Raw genomic sequence first — 20,410 nt, forward strand, 5'->3', positions numbered from 1 at the left:
ATAAAACAAATCCAAGTCGGCCAAATAACAAATTACTGAACACATTTCGTAAATCGTAATCATGTTGCCTTGATTTTTATTTGAAAACACACACACACACACACACACACACACACACACACACACACACACACACACACACACACACACACACACACACACACACACACACACACACACCACAACAAAAACAGTTTTTGACGTGTTTCTTTTGCCAAAATATTCAATAATCTCTTGCATAGCAATATTTATTTTTTAATCGTTTTTTCAAATATCCATTTTTCAGTGTGCTGTTTCCGATCATAAATGTTATGTAATAGATTAACAAACTCCATAAAATAGCTTCATGCTATTTGTTGCCCTGTTTTGTACTATCTTATCTTTATTTAAGACATCATGCATGAAAGTTTGAAGGTTTTCATTTATCTAGTCATGCATCTATGAGTGATCGATCTATATGTATAGCTGGGCTTATTTGTCATTAAATGACGAGTTGCAAAATGTCTTCAACTAATAGAAAAAGTATATTTTCAACTATTTAGTACATACTAAGAATCGTCGACCAATTTTCCTGATGTGTAAAGGACAATCTTCAAAGATTTGGCGCCATCTTGAGGCAATAAAACAGCATCGGTCAAATGCAGTCCAGAAACTGCGGCGGTCTTAAAGTCGGCATGAAACGGAAGTTGAGATCGTCTTTTTCTCCTTATTGTGACGTATATCCGAGTGAAACGGCTTCTGAAATTAGAAAAAATGTAGGGCGAGGCTTGATTTCGTCCTTCGGGAATTGATTGGATCGTTGGAAGTTGGGCGTTGCTAACAAAATGGAGGCAGATTTGAAGTTTGCACTCAGTTGTGGAGAAAAACTCAATCTATCTCTTAAATAAATGTATTTTCTTTCTAAATCTTTTCTACATAATGTTACTGAGCATATTTCCTCACTTTTCGCTGGTTTATGCTACAGATTGTACTTATTTTAAGCCTTTTATGGCTTTATTTCTGTAAAGCTTTTTTCTCAGCTCTCCCTTTTAAAGGGGGCGCGCCGTAAGCGCGTTCACACGCTGCATTCCTCAGTGCGAGTCGTCACGATAAGCTGTTCGTCCGACTATATTGAGTAATTTTTACGTTAAAAAAAAGCTTTTATTTCTCATATATTTCTCTCTTTTTGCCTCAAGTCCTTCTTGAAGAAGGTATTGTGTATACCGAGAAAAATGCACCTAACCACGATCAGTGACAGGTTTCTGAGAGGAGGTGCAGAAACGAGACGGGGCGATAACCCCGCCCTCGCGCCATAGCACATGACCGGGGGAGAAGAGAGGTCGTTTCATGGGGGAGGGAAAGTTAACATATTTGATTAAAGATTATGAGGGTAAATGAATTTTTAAAAAATAATGAAGTGAACAGATAAATCAGTTACAGTAAACACTACAATATTAATATAAAAATACAAATTGTAAAATTTGATTTCATGCCGCCTTTAAAAGTCCAGCCTCCGGTATTGCAGGCAGATAATATTGATAATACAATGTCCCATAATTGCACGAGTTGATACAGAAGTATGTAAGAAAAGGCTGTTTGGAAAGGGTGTGCTAAAATCATAAAAATAAATATAAAATATACTGAGATCATAAACAGACTGACCAATTGAATGCCATTTTAATTGCTTCCACAAACACACGTTTGACATTTATTCCTTAAAGCTGTTTCTGCACAATATTTGCTGCTTCTTGGACCACATATCGCTTTTGATCGCGTCTCTCTGTGCCAGCGGGGGCCTGGAGAGTTGAAGACGACACCACCAGAAGCCTTTGTTGCTGAAAACTCTCATCAGAAACGGAAACTTCATCCAGGTACTGCTTCAGATAGATCCTCAGTCGTTCATTCTCCTGTAACAGAAGCCTTTTCTCTCGCTTCAGACACAAACTGTCAAGCTGAACCTTGTTGTAACGTTGCCAGAACTTCCCAAGAGGAGAGTAGTCATGTATTAGCTGTGGACAGAGGACAAGCCAAGGGGAGAAATGTCAAATGACAACAAATTATATAGCCTACTAAATTTAACAGATGATAATGCAGTGCTACATCGAATTAAAGTAATGGAATGAAATATCCTGTTTTACTTTCCCAAAGCGACATTTCTGAGTGAAACAGGATATTCATTGAGAATTATGATTTTTTCCCCCTATCTTCAATGGATTGTAGAATGCGGCCATTCCGTGGCAGAATGGTGGCAGATCTGAAAGCAAGTTTACAGTCAGGGGCGTAAATCACGGGGGGGACGGGGGGGACAGGACCCCCCCAATCTGAGGGCTGTCCCCCCCCCTAAAAACCATGCTGAGTATTGTAAATAATATAATGATATATACTTAAAATAAATGTGTAAGTAGTAAAACAATACAAAAGCAAACGTGACAAAAAATGCGTTTAAGTTTAGAAACATTTTGAGTCCCCCCTCCCCCTTTCCCCACAGTGGTTTGATCCACCGCGCACCTCAACTAAATTTACCCATTGAACGTAAAAAAAACTACCACCCCAAGTTTGGGGAGAGAACAAAGCTCTTCAGACAGCAGTTGTGAAACTCCAGTAAGCTGTCAATACTATTTTATTCACTTTAAACATCAGATGAAGTGACTCTTTTCTCTTTAATACAGATTAGGCAAAACACTGTTAGCGTCACTTGCCCACCGCGGCACCGCCCCGGGCCACCGTTGTTTTCATTTTTATAGTAATAAAATAATTTTGTTTAGTTAGAGAACAGACACAACAATTAAAAACTGAACGTGTCTGCTCAATACAGCACTAGCCGAACGAGAGTCAGATTTCATTCATCATTAGAGCAAACAGCTGACAGACAAGATGATCGCGGAAGTTTTGGTTTCAAAGCGAAATGTAAAAGTGCCTATTTAAGGGAGTGTGTCATTGTAGCCTACTGTTTTCTTGCTGTGTTTTTTATTAAGAATAATAGGCTAATGAACCCATAATTCAAGCAACCCACCCTTGAATTGGCGCTAATTCTAAATCTAAAGTAAATGCGCACGGCGCTCTGTCAGATCTGTGTTGGGTTTTGCTCAATATGATAATAAGTGGCAGATCAGAGGGCTTGCTGCAGTTGAATATCTAAAGATCTGAATATCATAGTATAAAATACTATGTGGAGGATGCAAGATAATTTTAAATAATATGACTGTGTGGTGAACCTACTCATATTTAAACAACTATTGCTTTGTGTTGTTGGTCAGATAAAATGATAGAGAAAAGAAAAACGGACATTAGATAATTATTCAGTGCACCAAAACGCCAAATAAGCACAATTTTTTTTTTTTTTTTTTTGTGGTACACATATCCTTACAAGTACGATTTTGGCTATATTATTTGTGTCCCCTTCAAAAATTGCTCTTGAGAAATTTCATGTTTATCGTCCCCCCCTACTGTTAGATAAAATTTACGCCCCTGTTTACAGTAGATTGTGATGGAGTGTGATTTTAATAAACCTGAGTGAGTTTTTCATTCGGTGACTTCATGGCGTTGGCTCTCTCCTCCCTCAGCTCTTCTTCAGTCATTGATGTTTTGTAGAAGGGCAGAACCTTCTCATGCTCCGTCTCCATCTTACTACACACCTCAGAGAGACGCAACAACCTTTCCCCCTATGGAAGAGACAGAATTGTGACCGATTGGATTTATTTAAATCCAGAATTACAATATCTACTCCCAATAAATACACAAAATGCATCCCTGTTGCAAGAAGATATTTCTGGTCTACTAATGACACAAGACAGTTTCTCCCTGTTCAGCTTGACTGAGATATTAACTAATAAAGTTCTATAATTTATTATGCATGAAAATGCTTAAATGTGTTCTGATATAGTTTTGCATGTAGCATGAAATTATGATGTTTTTAAATATATTGCCAATATTTAACAGGTATGATTCTGAGCATATGATTGGGTAATACATTATAGATATATCTACATTCTAAGGTTTTGACATCTCATTTGAAGCATGTAAATCACATTAAATATAATATTATTTAAAATAGTGGTCATTAAAGTTATTGTCCAGAGGGTAAGAATACTGTACAAAGCAATCCAAAATTGCATCTCACCAAGTTGAACATGTTCCAACATCCTTGTTGATACTGGAACAACATTCCAATCAACCAATCAGATTTAAAGGCTAGGGTTACAGTTAATGTCCGGTTTAGGCTTATAACAATGGTTAGGGGTTTCTACACCATTCTTAATAACCTATCATTTCCCTCTGATTTTTAGAAGTTATGGTTAGGATTAGGGCAATGTTTTTGGACAGGAATGTTGTTCCAGGATCAACATAAGATGTTGTTCCAGGAACATGTCTTGGCAAAATTACAGCGACCATTACTTGAAGGGATAAAACTGTTTTTGGAAAATTGTAAATAATTTGTACATACATTAAATGTGGGTGCAATAAATGTACCATTGCTACAGTCTCCTGTAGTTTTTTAGCAGAATTGCTGCTATGAATGGTAAGTTTAGTGAGCTGCTTTCTCCGATTGCTTTGGGCCGCACCAAGCTGGACTCTGAGATGTTGAACTTCCTGGCCGAGCTCATCACGGTCTGAACGACGCTGCTGAGCTGATTCTCCGGTTTGACTAGAGCTCAGCTGACAGCGCAGAGCAGCGATGGACTCCTGCAAAAGATTGAAACATTTAAAATTACAATAGAACCATCGAAATTATGAAATTTCACAATTGGGAGAAAAATGCCTCTCCAAAGTAGTCAGAAAAAACAGATACCGCACTGGATATTTGTCTGACCTGCAACTTCTGGATGTGCTTTTTATGTGCATCAATCTCTTTAGCACTTTGTTTATCCTTGACATACAGAGAGTCAGCTGCGATGCTTTTGTCTTTGTTGGACACATTATATTCATGTAAAACCTCCTGCATGTCTCGCCACAGTTTTTCCATAGCCCCTCCCATCTGATCTTTCACTGTTTGCTTTTCCTCTTTGTTCTGCAGAAATAAAACCAACAACAATATTATTATTATTATTACAGTTTTTTTTTTTTCAATCTGTAGTCTGTATTCTATATTCTGTGTGTATACAGGTGCTGGTCATATAATTAGAGTATCATCAAGAAGTTGATTTATTTCACTAATTCCTTTCAAAAAGTGAAACTTGTATATTATATTCATTCATTACACACGTACTGATATATTTCAAACGTTTATTTCTTTTAATTTTGATGATTATAACAGACAACTAAGGAAAATCCCAAATTCAGTATCTCAGAAAATTAGAATATTGTGAAAAGGTTCAATATTAAAGACACCTGGTGCCACACTCTAATCAACTAATTAACTCAAAACAACTGCAAAGGCCGTCAAATGGTTTCTCAGTCTAGTTCTGTAGGCTACACAATCATGGGGAAGACTGCTGACTTGACAGTTGTCCAAAAGACGACCATTGACACCTTGCACAAGGAGGGCAAGACACAAAGGGCCCTATCTTGCACCCAGCGCAATTGACTTTGTACACCGACGCATGTGTCATTCCTATTTTGCACCCGCGCAAAGCGCGCTTTTCCCTCCACAGAAGCACGTCGCTAAACTAGTGAATGAACTTGCGCTCCCTGGGCGGTTCAGCGCAAAAAAGGAGGCGTGTTCCGGCGCAAACAATCCCTGGTGCTATTTTGCTGTTCCATTAAACAATTGCGCCACTGACCAGAAAAAACCTAGTCTAAAGTCAGTGGCGCGTTGTTCATTATGCTATTTTAAGGGCGCATGCTTGACCATAATGTATAGCGTGCACAACGCGCATACACTTTGCTCATGTAATCTACACAGATGCAACAGTTATTTTTGCAAATCATAAATTGTTACACTAAAAAAATATTAACACATGAGATGATGGAAATCATTGCGGTGTGCCACAAAGATGTGAAAAAATAGGCATAAATCTAGCTTACAAATTATTCAGGCTAATTGTAATAATTAAGGATAAGACCTGTTTGCCCAATAGTGGCATATATGAATATAAGGACATCTGACAAATTGTTTTGTCCGTCAAGAACCAGGAAAAAAAATCGACTGAAAAACTGAAAAAACTGAAAGACTGAAAAAAACAGACTGTGAAATCAACTTTACCATAATGTACAACATTACAACTTCACTTCTCTGTCTTTCACTGCTCTTACAAGAACATCAGTCTCCTCGGCTGTGAACCGTTCCTGGCGTGCGCCTGGTAAATACGCCATAATAATAGCAATCCATAATGGAACTTGCGCACCTGCTTTTAAAGGGAATGTTGGATGACGCTCTGATTGGTTTATTCACGTTACGCCCAAACCACACCTATGAATAATGAAGCTACTTCAGACCAACCCATTTTAGATTTGCGCCGGGCGCAAGAGCCATTTATCCCGCCGGGAAAATAGCAACAGCGCCGAGACCCGCCCACAAAGTTACTTGCGCTTCGCGCTTTGACACTTGCGTTTCAGATCGTTAGAATAGGGCCCAAAAGGTCATTGCAAAAGAGGCTGGCTGTTCACAGAGCTCTGTGTCCAAGCACATTAATAGAGAGGCGAAGGGAAGGAAAATATGTGGTAGAAAAAAGTGTACAAGCAATAGGGATAACCGCACCCTAGAGAGGATAGTGAAACTAAACCCATTAAAAAATGTGGGGGAGATTCACAAAGAGAGGACTGCAGCTGGAGTCAGTGCTTCAAGAACCACTACGCACAGACGTATGCAAGACATGGGTTTCAGCTGTCGCATTCCTTGTGTCAAGCCACTCTTAAACAACAGACAGCGTCAGAAGCGTCTCGCCTGGGCTAAAGACAAAAAGGACTGGACTGCTGCTGAGTGGTCCAAAGTTATGTTCTCTGATGAAAGTAAATTTTGCATTTCCTTTGGAAATCAGGGTCCCAGAGTCTGGAGGAAGAGAGGAGAGGCATTGCTTGAGGTCCAGTGTAAAGTTTACACAGTCAGTGATGGTTTGGGGTGCCATGTCATCTGCTCGTGTTGGTCCACTGTGTTTTCTGAGGTCCAAGGTCAACGCCGCCGTATACCAGGAAGTTTTAGAGCACTTCATGCTTCCTGCTGCTGACCAACTTTATGGAGATGCAGATTTAATTTCCCAACAGGACTTGGCACCTGTACACAGTGCCAAAGCAACCAGTACCTGGTTTAAGGACCATGGTATCCCTGTTCTTAATTGGCCAGCAAACTCGCCTGACCTTAACCCCATAGAAAATCTATGGGGTATTGTGAAGAAGAAGATGCGATATGCCAGACCCAACAATGCAGAAGAGCTGAAGACCACTATCAGAGCAACCTGGGCTCTCATAACACCTGAGCAGTGCCACAGACTGATCGACTCCATGCCACGCCGCATTGCTGCAGTAATTCAGGCAAAAGGAGCTCCAACTAAGTATTGAGTGCTGTACATGCTCTTACTTTTCATGTTTATACTTTTCAGTTGGCCAAGATTTCTAAAAATCCTTTCTTTGTATTGGTCTTAAGTAATATTCTAATTTTCTGAGATACTGAATTTGGGATTTTCCTTATTTGTCAGTTATAATCATCAAAATTAAAAGAAATAAACATTTGAAATATATCAGTCTGTGTGTAATGAATGAATACAATATACAAGTTTCACTTTTTGATTGGAATTAGTATATTAAATACACTTTTTGATGATATTCTAATTATATGACCAGCACCTGTATATATATATATATATATATATATATATATATATATATATATATAGAAATAATTACTATTTTTAAGACGCTGACCAAAGCTGCATTATTTTGATCAAAAATACAAAAAAAAGAAAATGTTACAATTTAAGAAACTGTTTTCTTTTTCTTTGTCTATATTATAAAATGTTATTTATCCCTGTGATGACAAAGATGAATTTTCAGCATCATAACTCCAGTCTTCAGTGTCGCATGATCCTTCAGAAATCATTCTAATATGCTGATTTGATGCTCAAGAAACATTTCTTATTATTATCAATGTTGAAAACTATTTTTGTGGAAAATGAGAATCCTGAAAGAAAATGTGTCATGGATGTGTCAAGAAGCACACAACTGTTTTCAACATAGTGATAATAATAATAACTTGATAATAATTAGAATAATAAGAAATATTTTCAGCATATTAGAATGATTTCTGAAGGACCATGAAGACTGGAGTAATGATGCACATTCTAAATGATATTAAAATAGAAAACAGGTCTTTAAAAATGTATTAATGCAATATTACACTATATTACTGGTGATCATTAAAGGCTTCTATCGAAAACATAAAAAAAAAATCTTTATTATTAATTCCAAACTTTTGATTGGTAGTGTATTTTTGTAATCCATGAGCACATACATTTATATTTGTATTGCACTGCATATATTTTAGGTTAATGCAATACTTATGATTTTGTAAACTAAGACACTTACTCTGATTCTTATTATATTACTATTAGTCTAGTCTACTAATCTAGTTTTTACTAAACCTATGAAAATTGCTGGCCTGTCACTATGACAAATTGCTGGTGATGTTCCTCATTCGTAAGTCATTTTGGGAAACAGCATCTGCCAAGTGAATAAATGTAAATGTAAACAAAAAAAAGCAGTACCTGTTTTTTAATTTGATTGCCAGTGCTCTCGTAATCACGTCTTGCCTCACTGTCAAGATCAGCATAGTGCTTTTCCATGGAAAACATCACATTCTCCAAATTCATACTCTCCTGCTGGTGCTGTGAAAGAATTTGCTCCCTGGAATTTAAAAAAGAAATAACAGATGATGCTACATTGTCTTATTCCTTTGCAGTGCGTTTTCATGTCCCCATATATGTCTTATTGTATAAAATATTATACCATTTTTTTTGTGAAATCCAGTTCATGACATCACTTTTGGTGGGAAAACAACAGTGTAAACATCATTATTAGTAATGCTCTTGTGAATTCGGTGGTGTTTTATGGTATTAGTTAGAGTTTCTTGCATTAAATTTCATAAATCCTTATAATAACATCAACAATTTAATAGATAATTAGAAAATATAAATTGAAATGAACGTCAAGGTGACAAGTTCGAGTTTACTTCTTTTTTAGAGCTAGGAACTTTATTACGATATTCCTCTCAGAGTATTAGTAGACTCTGTTGGGGAGCATCAAAATAAAGTGTTAGTAGATATTAAGCAGACAGTCTATTAATAATCTAATGACTGCTAGTTGACATGCAGTTGCAAAGTTACTTATAGACAGTGGACTATCTAAGCAGACTATCGAAATAAAGTGTTACCTAACCTGCTGGTCATTGCATAAATGCATGGATTGCATAAATTATATAATATAATTTAAAATTTTAAGTGCCCGAGCATGACCTGAGTATATATCTGAAAGTATGGTTTACCATTTTACATAAATTTGTTTCCTTACAACCAAAGCATTGTCATTTTCTAAAGTTAAAAGGTATATCATAAAAGAAATGACCCAATTTATATTTTCAGGAACTGGCAAATTGGCAAAAGTCGAGTTAACACACCTTTGAAAACAATGCACTAGCTTTTGTGTGTTTGTTTGTGTGTATACCTCTCAGTATTATACTCTGAGCTAAGTTCTTCAAGACTGGTGTTGAAGTTGAACTCTAGTTCTGCCAGCCGACTCCTATGAAGATCTAACAGACAGTCCACGTTCTGCAGATGAGAACTGCGCGCCAGCTCTGACTGTTGCTCCCTCTCAGACAGATCAACCACCAAACTCTGTAAAACACACACACACACACACACACACACACACACACACACACACGCACACGCACACGCACACGCACACACACACACACACACACACACCTTATAAATCCAGTTTGTACAGGATAAAAAACATTATATCTATGGAATGTCCCCTTAACACATGAAAACCCAACATGTATGTGTGTGTTTTGTGTGTGTGTGTGTGGTCCTGGTAAACCCTAAGTTATGGGGACCAAAAAATGTTCCCATTAAAGACAAGGATTTGGGATATTGCCATCTTTTTGGGGACATTTAGTCCACATTGCATAGGGCATACCTGGACCACACACGCAAGTGTTTGTTACTCACAGACTCTGTAATGGAAACTATGCAATTTAAAATTGAGAGTCAAGTCTATATATTTCATGTATAGTCACCTTAATGATGTTGTCTTTGTAGTCGAGGACTCTCTCAAAGCTCTGGCTGAGCACTGACATGTCTTTGCGTAGCTCTGCTGTCTTGGTCTGTGTTAAAACAGCACGCCACTGCTGCCGCAGCTTGTAGAGATTCAAAATGGTGTTCCTCTCCTCTTTCTGCAGTTTATCCTAAAAAACATCCGGTGTAGAACTCCATTGCATGAGTTTTTTTTTTTTTACAATTGCCAGGACTCATTTCTCAATACTTAGGTCACTTTTTCAAAACCACAAACTCTGTGTACTTAGTACAGGCTAATTTGCATGTTTATATACTTTTTTCAAAACTGTTAAACTTAAAGGGGTCCTATGTGTATGTGAAATTTTAGCTCAAAATACCCCACAGATATCATATTTTATAGCATGTTAAAATTGTCACCCTTTTTGAGGGTGAGCAAAAAAACGTGCTGTTTTTGTGTGTTCCTTTAAATGCAAATTAGCTTTCTAGAAGAGGGCGGAGCTTCAAGAGCTTGTGTGATTACCTCATAGAGACAGAGCGACACGCGTCATAATCTGAAGACCACGCCCACCGGGGGGGAAACAATCAAACCGTCTCCATTGACTTTGCATTGCGGGAGGCTGCCTCCTTGTCATTCCGGACTTATTACAAAAAACTGAACAATGTATAAAAGCTGATATGTGACAAAGTGAACTGCAAACAAGCTAAACAAAACCCAGAAGCAAAAACCCAGACGTTTTTATAAGATGTTGACCCAAAAAACGAGCGTGGATTCAGGTTCAAAAAAGTGGATTCAGGCCATTGAGACAGAGCGCGCGGGCCATATTACACTGAGAACTACGACGACTAGAGCGGAATGTAATCAACGACAGGAAATATCATATATAAAACGGATATTTGACTTAACAGTGACAAAATGTTTACTGCACACATACACATACTGAGACATACTGAGTGTCAGGATCCCAAAATTTACCCATTCATCCTGCTGAAGCGTCACTTCGTATTGCCTGTATCCACTTTTATCTTCTTAAACGCTCGTTTTTTTGGGTCGACAGCTTATAAAAACGTATTTCTGTGTTTTTTAGCTTGTTTGGTGTACACCTTGTCACATATCAGCTTTTATACATTGTTCTGTTTTTTGTTATAAGTCCGAAATGACAATGAGGCAGCCTCCCGCAATGCAAAGTCAATGGAGAGCGTTGGATTGTTTTCCCCCCGGGTGTGGGCGTGGCCTAAATACGCTCTGTCTCTATGGTCTCTATGCAGACCCTTTTATGTTCAAACCGGAGTCAGACAATGACGGAGAGACTCAAGAAGAAGTGACAATATGTAGAATGCAACAGGACGTTTCTGAATGTTTAGTTGATGAATTTATGTAGCTGATGTGGCGTTAACTATCTTAAAGTCATTGATTAGCATATTCTGTCATGATAATCTATAAATCGCTCGTGTGGGAACTGTTGTAAGGAGCCAGAGAATATACATTGTGCTGCATGAAGATAGAACAGGTTTAGTTTAGTTTAAATACAGTTATAACTCTTGTCATCTTGCTTTTATGACATGACATTGCATTTGTTTTTTATGTACTGTTTTGCAATAAATGTGAAAAGACGGATGCAACAGCTTGAGCAGACTCCTAAATGTGCTCTACTACAACAACTCTTCCTCTTCTCAACATGGCCAACCACACCCTTTGTTGTGTGTTCCCGGGGGTAGGGTTTATGTACATTTTAGGGTTAGTGATGTCACTAACCCGTGAAGAAGCTCATTGTAGTCCCTACCAGCCGTTTGTTGTAGTCCTTAAAAAGTGATTTCTTTAAAATAAATGATCTCCCTTTGCTTCGTAACTTTGCAGATGTTGTTTATGCTCAAACAGCAACATTACACACTAAAGTTAAAAAGTGAAATCATAATACAAAAATGAATGACAGTATTTTGCTACATTTCTACAGTAATACTATATTTAAATATACACTCACCTAAAGGATTATTAGGAACACCATACTAATACTGTTTTTGACCCCCTTTCGCCCTCAGAACTGCCTTAATTCTATGATGCATTGATTTAACAAGGTGCTGAAAGCATTCTTTAGAAATGTTGGCCCATATTGATAGGATAGCATCTTGCAGTTGATGGAGATCTGTGGGATGCACATCCAGGGCATGAAGCTCCCGTTCCAACACATCCCAAAGATGCTCTATTGGGTTGAGATCTGGCGAATGTGGGGGCCATTTTAGTACAGTGAACTCATTGTCATGTTCAAGAAACCAATTTGAAATTATTTGCGCTTTGTGACATGGTGCATTATCCTGCTGGAAGTAGCCATCAGAGGATGGGTACATGGTGGTCATAAAGGGATGGACATGGTCAGAAACAATGCTCAGGTAGGCCGTGGCATTTAAACGATGCCCAATTGGCACTAAGGGGCCTAAAGTGTGCCAAGTAAACATCCCCCACAGCATTACACCACCACCAGCAGCCTGCACAGTGGTAACAAGGCATGATGGATCCATGTTCTCATTCTATTTACGCCAAATTCTGACTCTACCATCTGAATGTCTCAACAGAAATCGAGACTCATCAGACCAGGCAACATTTTTCCAGTCTTCAACTGTCCAGTTATGGTGAGCTTGTGCAAATTGTAGCCTCTTTTTCCTATTTGTAGTGGAGATGAGTGGTACCCGGTGGGGTCTTCTGCTGTTGTAGCCCATCCGCCTCAAGGTTGTGCGTGTTGTGGCGTCACAAATGCTTTGCTGCATACCTTGGTTGTAACGAGTGGTTATTTCAGTCAAAGTTGCTCTTCTATCAGCTTGAATCAGTCGGCCCATTCTCCTCTGACCTCTAGCATCAACAAGGCATTTTCGCCCACAGGACTGCCGCATACTGGATGTTTTTCCATTTTCACACCATTCTTTGTAAACCCTAGAAATGGTTGTGCATGAAAATCCCAGTAACTGAGCAGATTGTGAAATACTCAGACCGGCCCGTCTGGCACCAACAACCATGCCACGCTCAAAATTGCTTAAATCCCCTTTCTTTCCCATTCTGACATTCAGTTTGGAGTTCAGGAGATTGTCTTGACCAGGACCACACCCCTAAATGCATTGAAGCAACTGCCATGTGATTGGTTGATCAGATAATTGCATTAATGAGAAATTCTAATAATCCTTTAGGTGAGTGTAGAATATTATATACAGTCAAAACAACTAGATGTAGCTGTACACCTACACAGGTGTTAGTCAAGTTTCATTACCATATATACAAAAGAGGTAGCCTGACAAGCGGTAGGGCTCAATCCGAGGGGCGGGATAAACGGTTATCTTTCAAATTCCCTCTGCACGCAATTGGATAGCGCCATGAGCACCACAACCAACCAGAGCGAAAGAAGAAGGTGAAGCCGAGCTAATGTCAGTTGATAGACTTTCGCCGTATCCTGTAGGCCAAACTTCGAACACATCTTCTTTTCTTAAGAATGACTTCAGTGCCATTCTTTGTTCTTTTCTCAAAGAAAAGCTTAACTCCAGGTCTAGTCGCGACCAAAGCCGATTTAAAAGACAGCTGTTCGTCAACATTGTTTATGAGTAGCACGCAGAACCGCCGCAGCTCTGCCGTTGTTAGTGTTTTTTAGGTTGTTGTTATGAGTGAAAAAAGTGAGTTTGTTGGGTAAAAACCTTTCCTATTGTTATAGAAGAATGGCTTGATTTGAGATATGAATGAAGTGTTTTGGAAGTTTTAGTGCATTTTGAATGGAATATATACTGCTGTACCAAGTTTTGAAAAAAGTATTGAATGTGTCCTATAGCGATTATGAAAAATTGTAATGAATACTTAAAAAAAAAGAAAAAGAAAAAAATTGAATTACAAAATGAGATTTTAGGACAAGCCAAAGGCCTGTAAATTTTACAATTGTGGACTATGTTCTCAATCTGCCTTGAAACGATGTGTATTGTGAAAAGCACTAACCTATACAAATAAAAGACATGACTCAACGATTTCTAAATATAAAATATTTATAAACTCAAATGTTATGTTATTTGTTGTCAGCTGCTCAAACACACTCTTTGTCACACCTTGAGGAAGTGGGTGAGCATGTCCTCTTTTCTCTTGGCAATATCCTCCTCCGCTTGAGCTTTTTGCTGCATGTAAAGAAGTCTCTCCTCCTCTGTCATCCCGGCATGTTTTCCACCTCCTTTCCTCCCTGATTTTTTAGACATGTTTGCTGAATTTCTGTGGATCACAGATTCAAAAGTCCTCAAAAAAGAAGATGCATTTCATTACACCAAATCAGAACTGGCTTGTCAATACACCAAATTAAAAACAAATGATAAAACATTCTCTTTTTGGCCACCAGACAGACAGACAGACAAGCAAACAAACAAACAAACAAACAAACAAACAAACAAACAAACAAACAAACAAACAGAAAGACACTCAGACAGACAGTCAGTCAGTCAAACAAACAAACAAACAAACAAACAAACAAACAAACAAACAGACAGACAGACAGACAGACAGACAAACAGAAAGACACACAGACAGACAGACAGTCAGTCAGACAGACAGACAGACAGACAGACAGACAGACAGACAAACAAACAGACAGATAGACAGTCAGTCAGAAAGACAGAAAAACAAACAAACAAACAAACAGACAGACAGACAGACAAGCAAACAGACAGACAAGCAAGCAGACAAACAAACAAACAAACAGACAGACAGACAGACAAGCGAACAGACAGATAGACAATCAGTCAAACATACAGATAGACAGTCAGACAGACAGACAGACAGACAGACAAACATACAAACAGACGGATAGATAGATAGATAGATAGATAGATAGATAGATAGATAGATAGATAGATAGATAGATAGATAGATAGATAGATAGATAGATAGATAGATAGATAGATAGATAGATAGATAGATAGATAGATAGATAGATAGATAGATAGATAGATAGATAGATAGATAGATAGATAGATAGATAGATAGATGTTTGTACTAATGTTCGTTCAAGCTAATTAAAGACAAAGACGTTGAAAACTCGCTGTTTTTCCATGCAGACCGTTGTTAAACATACAGAAAAAGATACACAAAATGTGCCCATTTTTAGTATTTACAATTATAGTTGGTAAAAGTACACATATTTTAGGGCTACTAGCATTATTTCCCATCGTCAGTCTTACCCTCTGATGTCCGCTTCTGACGCGTTTCTGTTGACCGTTTCCTAGTAACCACCACCAATAAAGGCAACTGCACTACCACATGCCACCTGTGGAGGGTTTATTTCACATCACAGAAATAACAGTTAATATCGTCGTGAATCCAATGGAGTATTCCCGTGACTCTTTTTTTCTCTCCAGAAAATCTATGTAATATAGGCCTATATATATTAATAATATTAATATATAATATTAATCAATAATAGTAATAATTAGTCAATAATATTTTTATTTAATTGTTTGTATGTATTTTGAGGTAATTTTATGGTAGGCCTAGGCTACTAAGTCATATTTATGCAATAATAATAATGATCCCTGTTTATCAATCCTTTTATGTATTATTATTTTATTTATTTATTATTATTACAAATTTTACTATACTGTGTGTGTGTGTGTGTGTGTGTGTGTGTGTGTGTGTGCGCGCGTGTGTGTGTGCGTGCGTGCGTTTTTGTTTTTGTGATTTATGAGGAGATAAATTTGTATAATGACACAGGCATTATATTGGTATTACGACGGTAAAATAGCTTTAAAAACATACTACATGTTTTATTAAAAATGTAAAAATACAGAATGTTTCCTGTGATGGGTAGTTTGGGTAGGGGTGTAGGGGGATAGAATGTACAGTTTGTACAGTATAAAAACCATTAGGCCTATGGAATGGCCTCACTAGATAGCAAAAGAAACCTGTGGTGTGTGTGTGTGTGTGTGTGTGTGAGAGAGAGAGAGAGAGAGAGAGAGATACTAGTTGTTAGCAGCAGAGGGAGCTATGGCTTTAAATGTGCGTGTTCTTGTTCGGCAATAAAAATGCTTAAATTATGGGTAATTGAAGCAAACGCAAATTAGATGGGGAAATTCTCAAATTCATTAGAGCCTAACATTTTGTCTTATTCGAGATGTTTTTAACAGAATTTTTCTTTCTTTCAGATTGTTTTGAAGGTGTTTTTTTTATTATTATTTATTTTAAGTTAGGCTAATTGCCATGACATATCTAAATTTGTTGTAGTATTTTGGTCCCAGGTAATATTTTATATAGGCTAATATGTTTCTAGCATGTTTTGGATATAAAAAAAACATAACAGAACAGTTACATCATCGTAATCATTCTGCTATTAATGATTCCTTATCTTATATAAAACACAAGCTGCAGATAAATACTCATGATCTTTGTAACCTGTTTTCATTGCTGATTATAGACAATTTATAGATGTTTTCAGTGACATGCAAAACATGTTTCACTTGTAAGAAGTCAACAATGTCAGGTTTCACATGCTAAAGGTATTTATTAATTGAAGGTCACTGATGGTATGTGCTTATTATTGTTATGAACAATTCTGCCAGTTTTAAAACACCACGGAGAAAGCCCTTTTTGTAAACTCAAATAATTCAGTTCAATTCATTCATCAATACACTTATTCCTTTCTTCTTTGTGTCTTGAGTTTAGCCAACAAAAGGATGAGAAGTGCAAGTCACACATGAACTGGTGAACAGAGGAGCTAGTTGTGTCTGAGTTGCCTTTGTTTTGTGTTTTTCTGGTCTTTTCCTTCACTTCCCTCTCAAGAGCTCCTCGTCGTTTCTCATCATCACTGCTCAGAGTTTGTTCTTGCTTTTCTCTGTTTAAGCTTTTGAACCAGCTGATTTTTTAAGCTATTGTCTCATCACTGACTCTGCATTTGATGGCTGTCATCTCGACAGATTGTTATTCGTTTACCATTCTGTCACTTGTCGTATGTCGCAGAATTATCAGGTCTAGTCTTCAAACAGGTTTTTAAGAAACATTATTTTGACAACGACAGATATTAGGTGATTGGAAGATGATTCCTTCTTTAAATTTTCTCATTTCTCACTGTAAACATGAAAGTAATTTTAACAGAAGAACGTAAATGCTACAGAAAAAAAACTTTTAATTGGTTAACTGTACATGACTTAATCATACATGGTATAAAATAACATTTTAAAAGACAATATATTGCACAAGTATGATGTACTTTACAATAAAAACTATAAGCAAATGTGCATAGTGAAAGTAGGCCTACTATATCCTAGTTATGAAAGTATAAAGATTTAAAGTAAATTGTCTCATAATGCCCATAGGGGCATTCTATTTATTTGAAGTAGCCTATTTAACATGTATTTGTAATTATTGTTATCAGTTATGTACATTAGAGAACTTTATGTTGATTAGTCGATAGCATTTTTTAATCGTGTAGTGTGTTTGTTATTATTGGCCACACCATGTGGCTTTGCATTGTAGCCTATACCACCTGTGTTGTTATCACATTTTACCTTAATATAAGAAAATACAGTTAGTAAGTGTAAAATATAGCCCCCAACATTCCCATAATGCTTGTAACATCAATAATTGTCTTTTTTACAACAAAGTTCTGACAATCATATCAGCTGCATTTTTTTTTAAAACCGTGAATTGCATAAAATAGCTACAAAAGAAAAAAGTGAACTGCTTTTGCACAAATAATATTTTAAAAATTTATTTCTTTTTACAAATGCAAAACTTTAAACAAGTGCACGTGACCTTATACCAAATGAACGTTGTGGTTTTTTATTTTCCAATCATATCGTTGCGGCGTATGTCAGGTAATGTTCGTGCTGAGCTTTGGTCATTCCTGGTAAAAACACGTAAGATGAAGGAACAGCAGGTCCAGAACCCGGCCAGCCCAAGCAGTTATAGGGCACCATGTGGCCCGGGTTACCCGGAGACGGGTGAGCGTGTGGCGCACCGGCCAGAACCCCCATACCGGGAAACGCGGAGACTCCACCGGGATACCCGAGCAAAGAATAATGTGGGAAAGGTGCAGGGGGTAATTCCGTCATTTTGGAATTCAGGTCAAGAAACGGATAGGGGTTGGCGGACAGGTGGTGGTGACTGAAAAACACTCGAGTAGCAGCAGCAACAGACGTTTTCTCCGCGCTCAGCGAGTCCGTGAGCGCGTCACAGGGTAACCGCGCACTTTTCAACGGGTCGCTGTCACCCAGATTATACGTCACATTAAAATGATACCTGTCTTTTTTGACCAAAGTTTTGGGCTTTCGCCGCGGTCTGTATTTGTAATCCGGGTGTTCTTTCATGTGAACGGCTCTCAGGCGTTTGGCCTCGTCGATAAAAGGTCTTTTTTCAGATTCCGACAAGAGCTTCCATTCGCCTCCGAGGCGCTTGCTGATCTCAGAGTTGTGCATCTTCGGGTTGTCCAGTGCCATCTTGCGCCTCTGAGCTCTCGACCACACCATAAAAGCGTTCATAGGACGCTTAACATGGTCCATAGGCTTTGCCATTTCTCAAACAGTTTCCTCTGGTGCTCCTTTTTCAATTCAGTCCAACGGAAAGCAGCCCAAAGTTCCTTTCACGCACAGTTCAGTCAGACCTGGTTGTTACCTTTGTAACATGGCACCAAAATCTGAGTCGCCGCCTAGAAATAAGTTTAACTGTTTGTCAAGTATCAGTGACTTGCCACCAGATAGGCCAATGTATCTCTTCAAACAAGTGCCAATAGTTGGAGTTGTTATCCATGGACGCACGGTGTGTGTGTGTGTCTGTGTGGGAGTCTCTGAAGTGACCTGGGTTTAAAAGCGCATCACACTGTTTAGATATGATCCGCCTGCGCTGCCTGAGTTTTGAATGAAGTGGGCGTGTCATTTCGGCCTGAGTTCAATGACGTCACTGCGTGTGTGTCCTGTGAAATCTAGATACACGGTGAGCAGCAGCAGCTGGTAGCACTTCGTTTACAATATTACATTTATTTAATCTTTAATGAATAGATAATTAGTTAAATATGCTATATCTACAAATGGTTACAAATAGCATTAAACAGTTTTTAGAATAGTAGTCATCACAACTATTAAATAATAGAATTGTAGAAATTATGTAATGAGCAAATTTTTTCATACAAATCAAAAGTATCTTATATTTATTTTGTCTATATTCTAGCTCTGCACATGCTGAACATTCTCTGAGCAACTTTATGAGGTTGATCAGTAATTTGCTATACATCGTAGTATCAATGTTTTTGTCTTTTAAAGCTACACTGTGTAACTTTTTTAGTTTATTCTTAGCTAAAAACACTTAGTTCTTTCAAAAATATATGTGCTCATTAATGTATATTTACTTCTTTCCAGTAATAAAGTATTCTCGTAAGTTTATAATATGCCATTGAAAATACATACGGGTAATGGGTTCGAATGCCGGTCGCCATGTTGCCCCTCCATCTTGAAAGTACATCAGCCAAAGAGGGACATACCCGTGAATTCAAGCTTTGCCTTTCGTGTTTTAACACTTGATGGCACCGTTTCGAATGTGGACGAGGTCGAACTGGAAGCCATATTAATCTTGGACTAAATCAACCACCGTAGGAGTTAAAACGAAATCGGAATTGAGAGGAAGAGAAACTAATATTCACTGGATGGTCATATACCTTTTAACTGCTAGATGGGGGAAAATATCACACAGTGTAGCTTTAATGTAGTTTAACCTAAAAATTTACATTTACAATTGCATTATCCAACTATATAAATGAGCTCTCCAAGGCTAAATTAAAAAAAAAAAAAATTAGTTGTCCTTTTTGTTTTGGCAACTCAATGCTTAAAGGACATTAATATGAGTTCCCCTAGCCTGAATATTGTCCCCAAGTTGCTAGAAATTTTGATCGGTGTAAAACCGAGTTCTGGGTGTCTTTCTCTGCCTTTGAGAAAAGGACAGCCCAGACGAGCTGATCTGGAATTTTCCGGTTATGAAGTCATAACAGGAACGGTCACCTCCCTTTCCTCCACCCAGAGAATTTGGCAGGTACGCCCATGCGAGCGCCATATTTGTCCTCGAGAGATCATTGCTTGTGAACGAGTGAATGCTGGCAGTTTCTCAGTGTTTGGATGTATAAATGAAAACATAAGTCTTTTTTTCAGTTCCTTCTGATCTGTGATCAGTGATTGCTCGTGCCTGGTAGACCTTGTTAAACCACGCCCCCTCCGCTACAAGATCTGATACTCATTCAAATGCAAAGATGTCAGCCAATCACAACAGTCGGCGT

General features: G+C 38.0%; 2 protein-coding genes across 2 annotated transcripts; both read right to left on the bottom strand.

Moving 5' to 3' along the window:
• Positions 1-1,694: 1,694 nt before the first annotated feature.
• On the bottom strand, positions 1,695-14,363 carry drc2 (dynein regulatory complex subunit 2; the record flags this gene model as incomplete). Its single annotated transcript, XM_079840639.1, has 8 exons — positions 1,695-1,988; positions 3,489-3,641; positions 4,450-4,662; positions 4,790-4,987; positions 8,616-8,754; positions 9,571-9,740; positions 10,151-10,318; positions 14,220-14,363. 8 exons carry the CDS (start codon positions 14,361-14,363, stop codon positions 1,695-1,697), a joined length of 1,479 nt encoding a protein of 492 aa, XP_079696765.1.
• Positions 14,364-17,942: 3,579 nt separating this feature from the next.
• On the bottom strand, positions 17,943-18,662 carry sox21a (SRY-box transcription factor 21a; the record flags this gene model as incomplete). The annotated part of the gene is made up of 1 exon (XM_079841616.1): positions 17,943-18,662. One exon carries the CDS (start codon positions 18,660-18,662, stop codon positions 17,943-17,945), a length of 720 nt encoding a protein of 239 aa, XP_079697742.1.
• Positions 18,663-20,410: the final 1,748 nt, after the last annotated feature.

This window comes from Gobio gobio (genome assembly GCF_949357685.1).
Source record: "Gobio gobio genome assembly, chromosome: 17".
Classification (NCBI taxonomy): Eukaryota; Metazoa; Chordata; class Actinopteri; order Cypriniformes; family Gobionidae; genus Gobio; species Gobio gobio.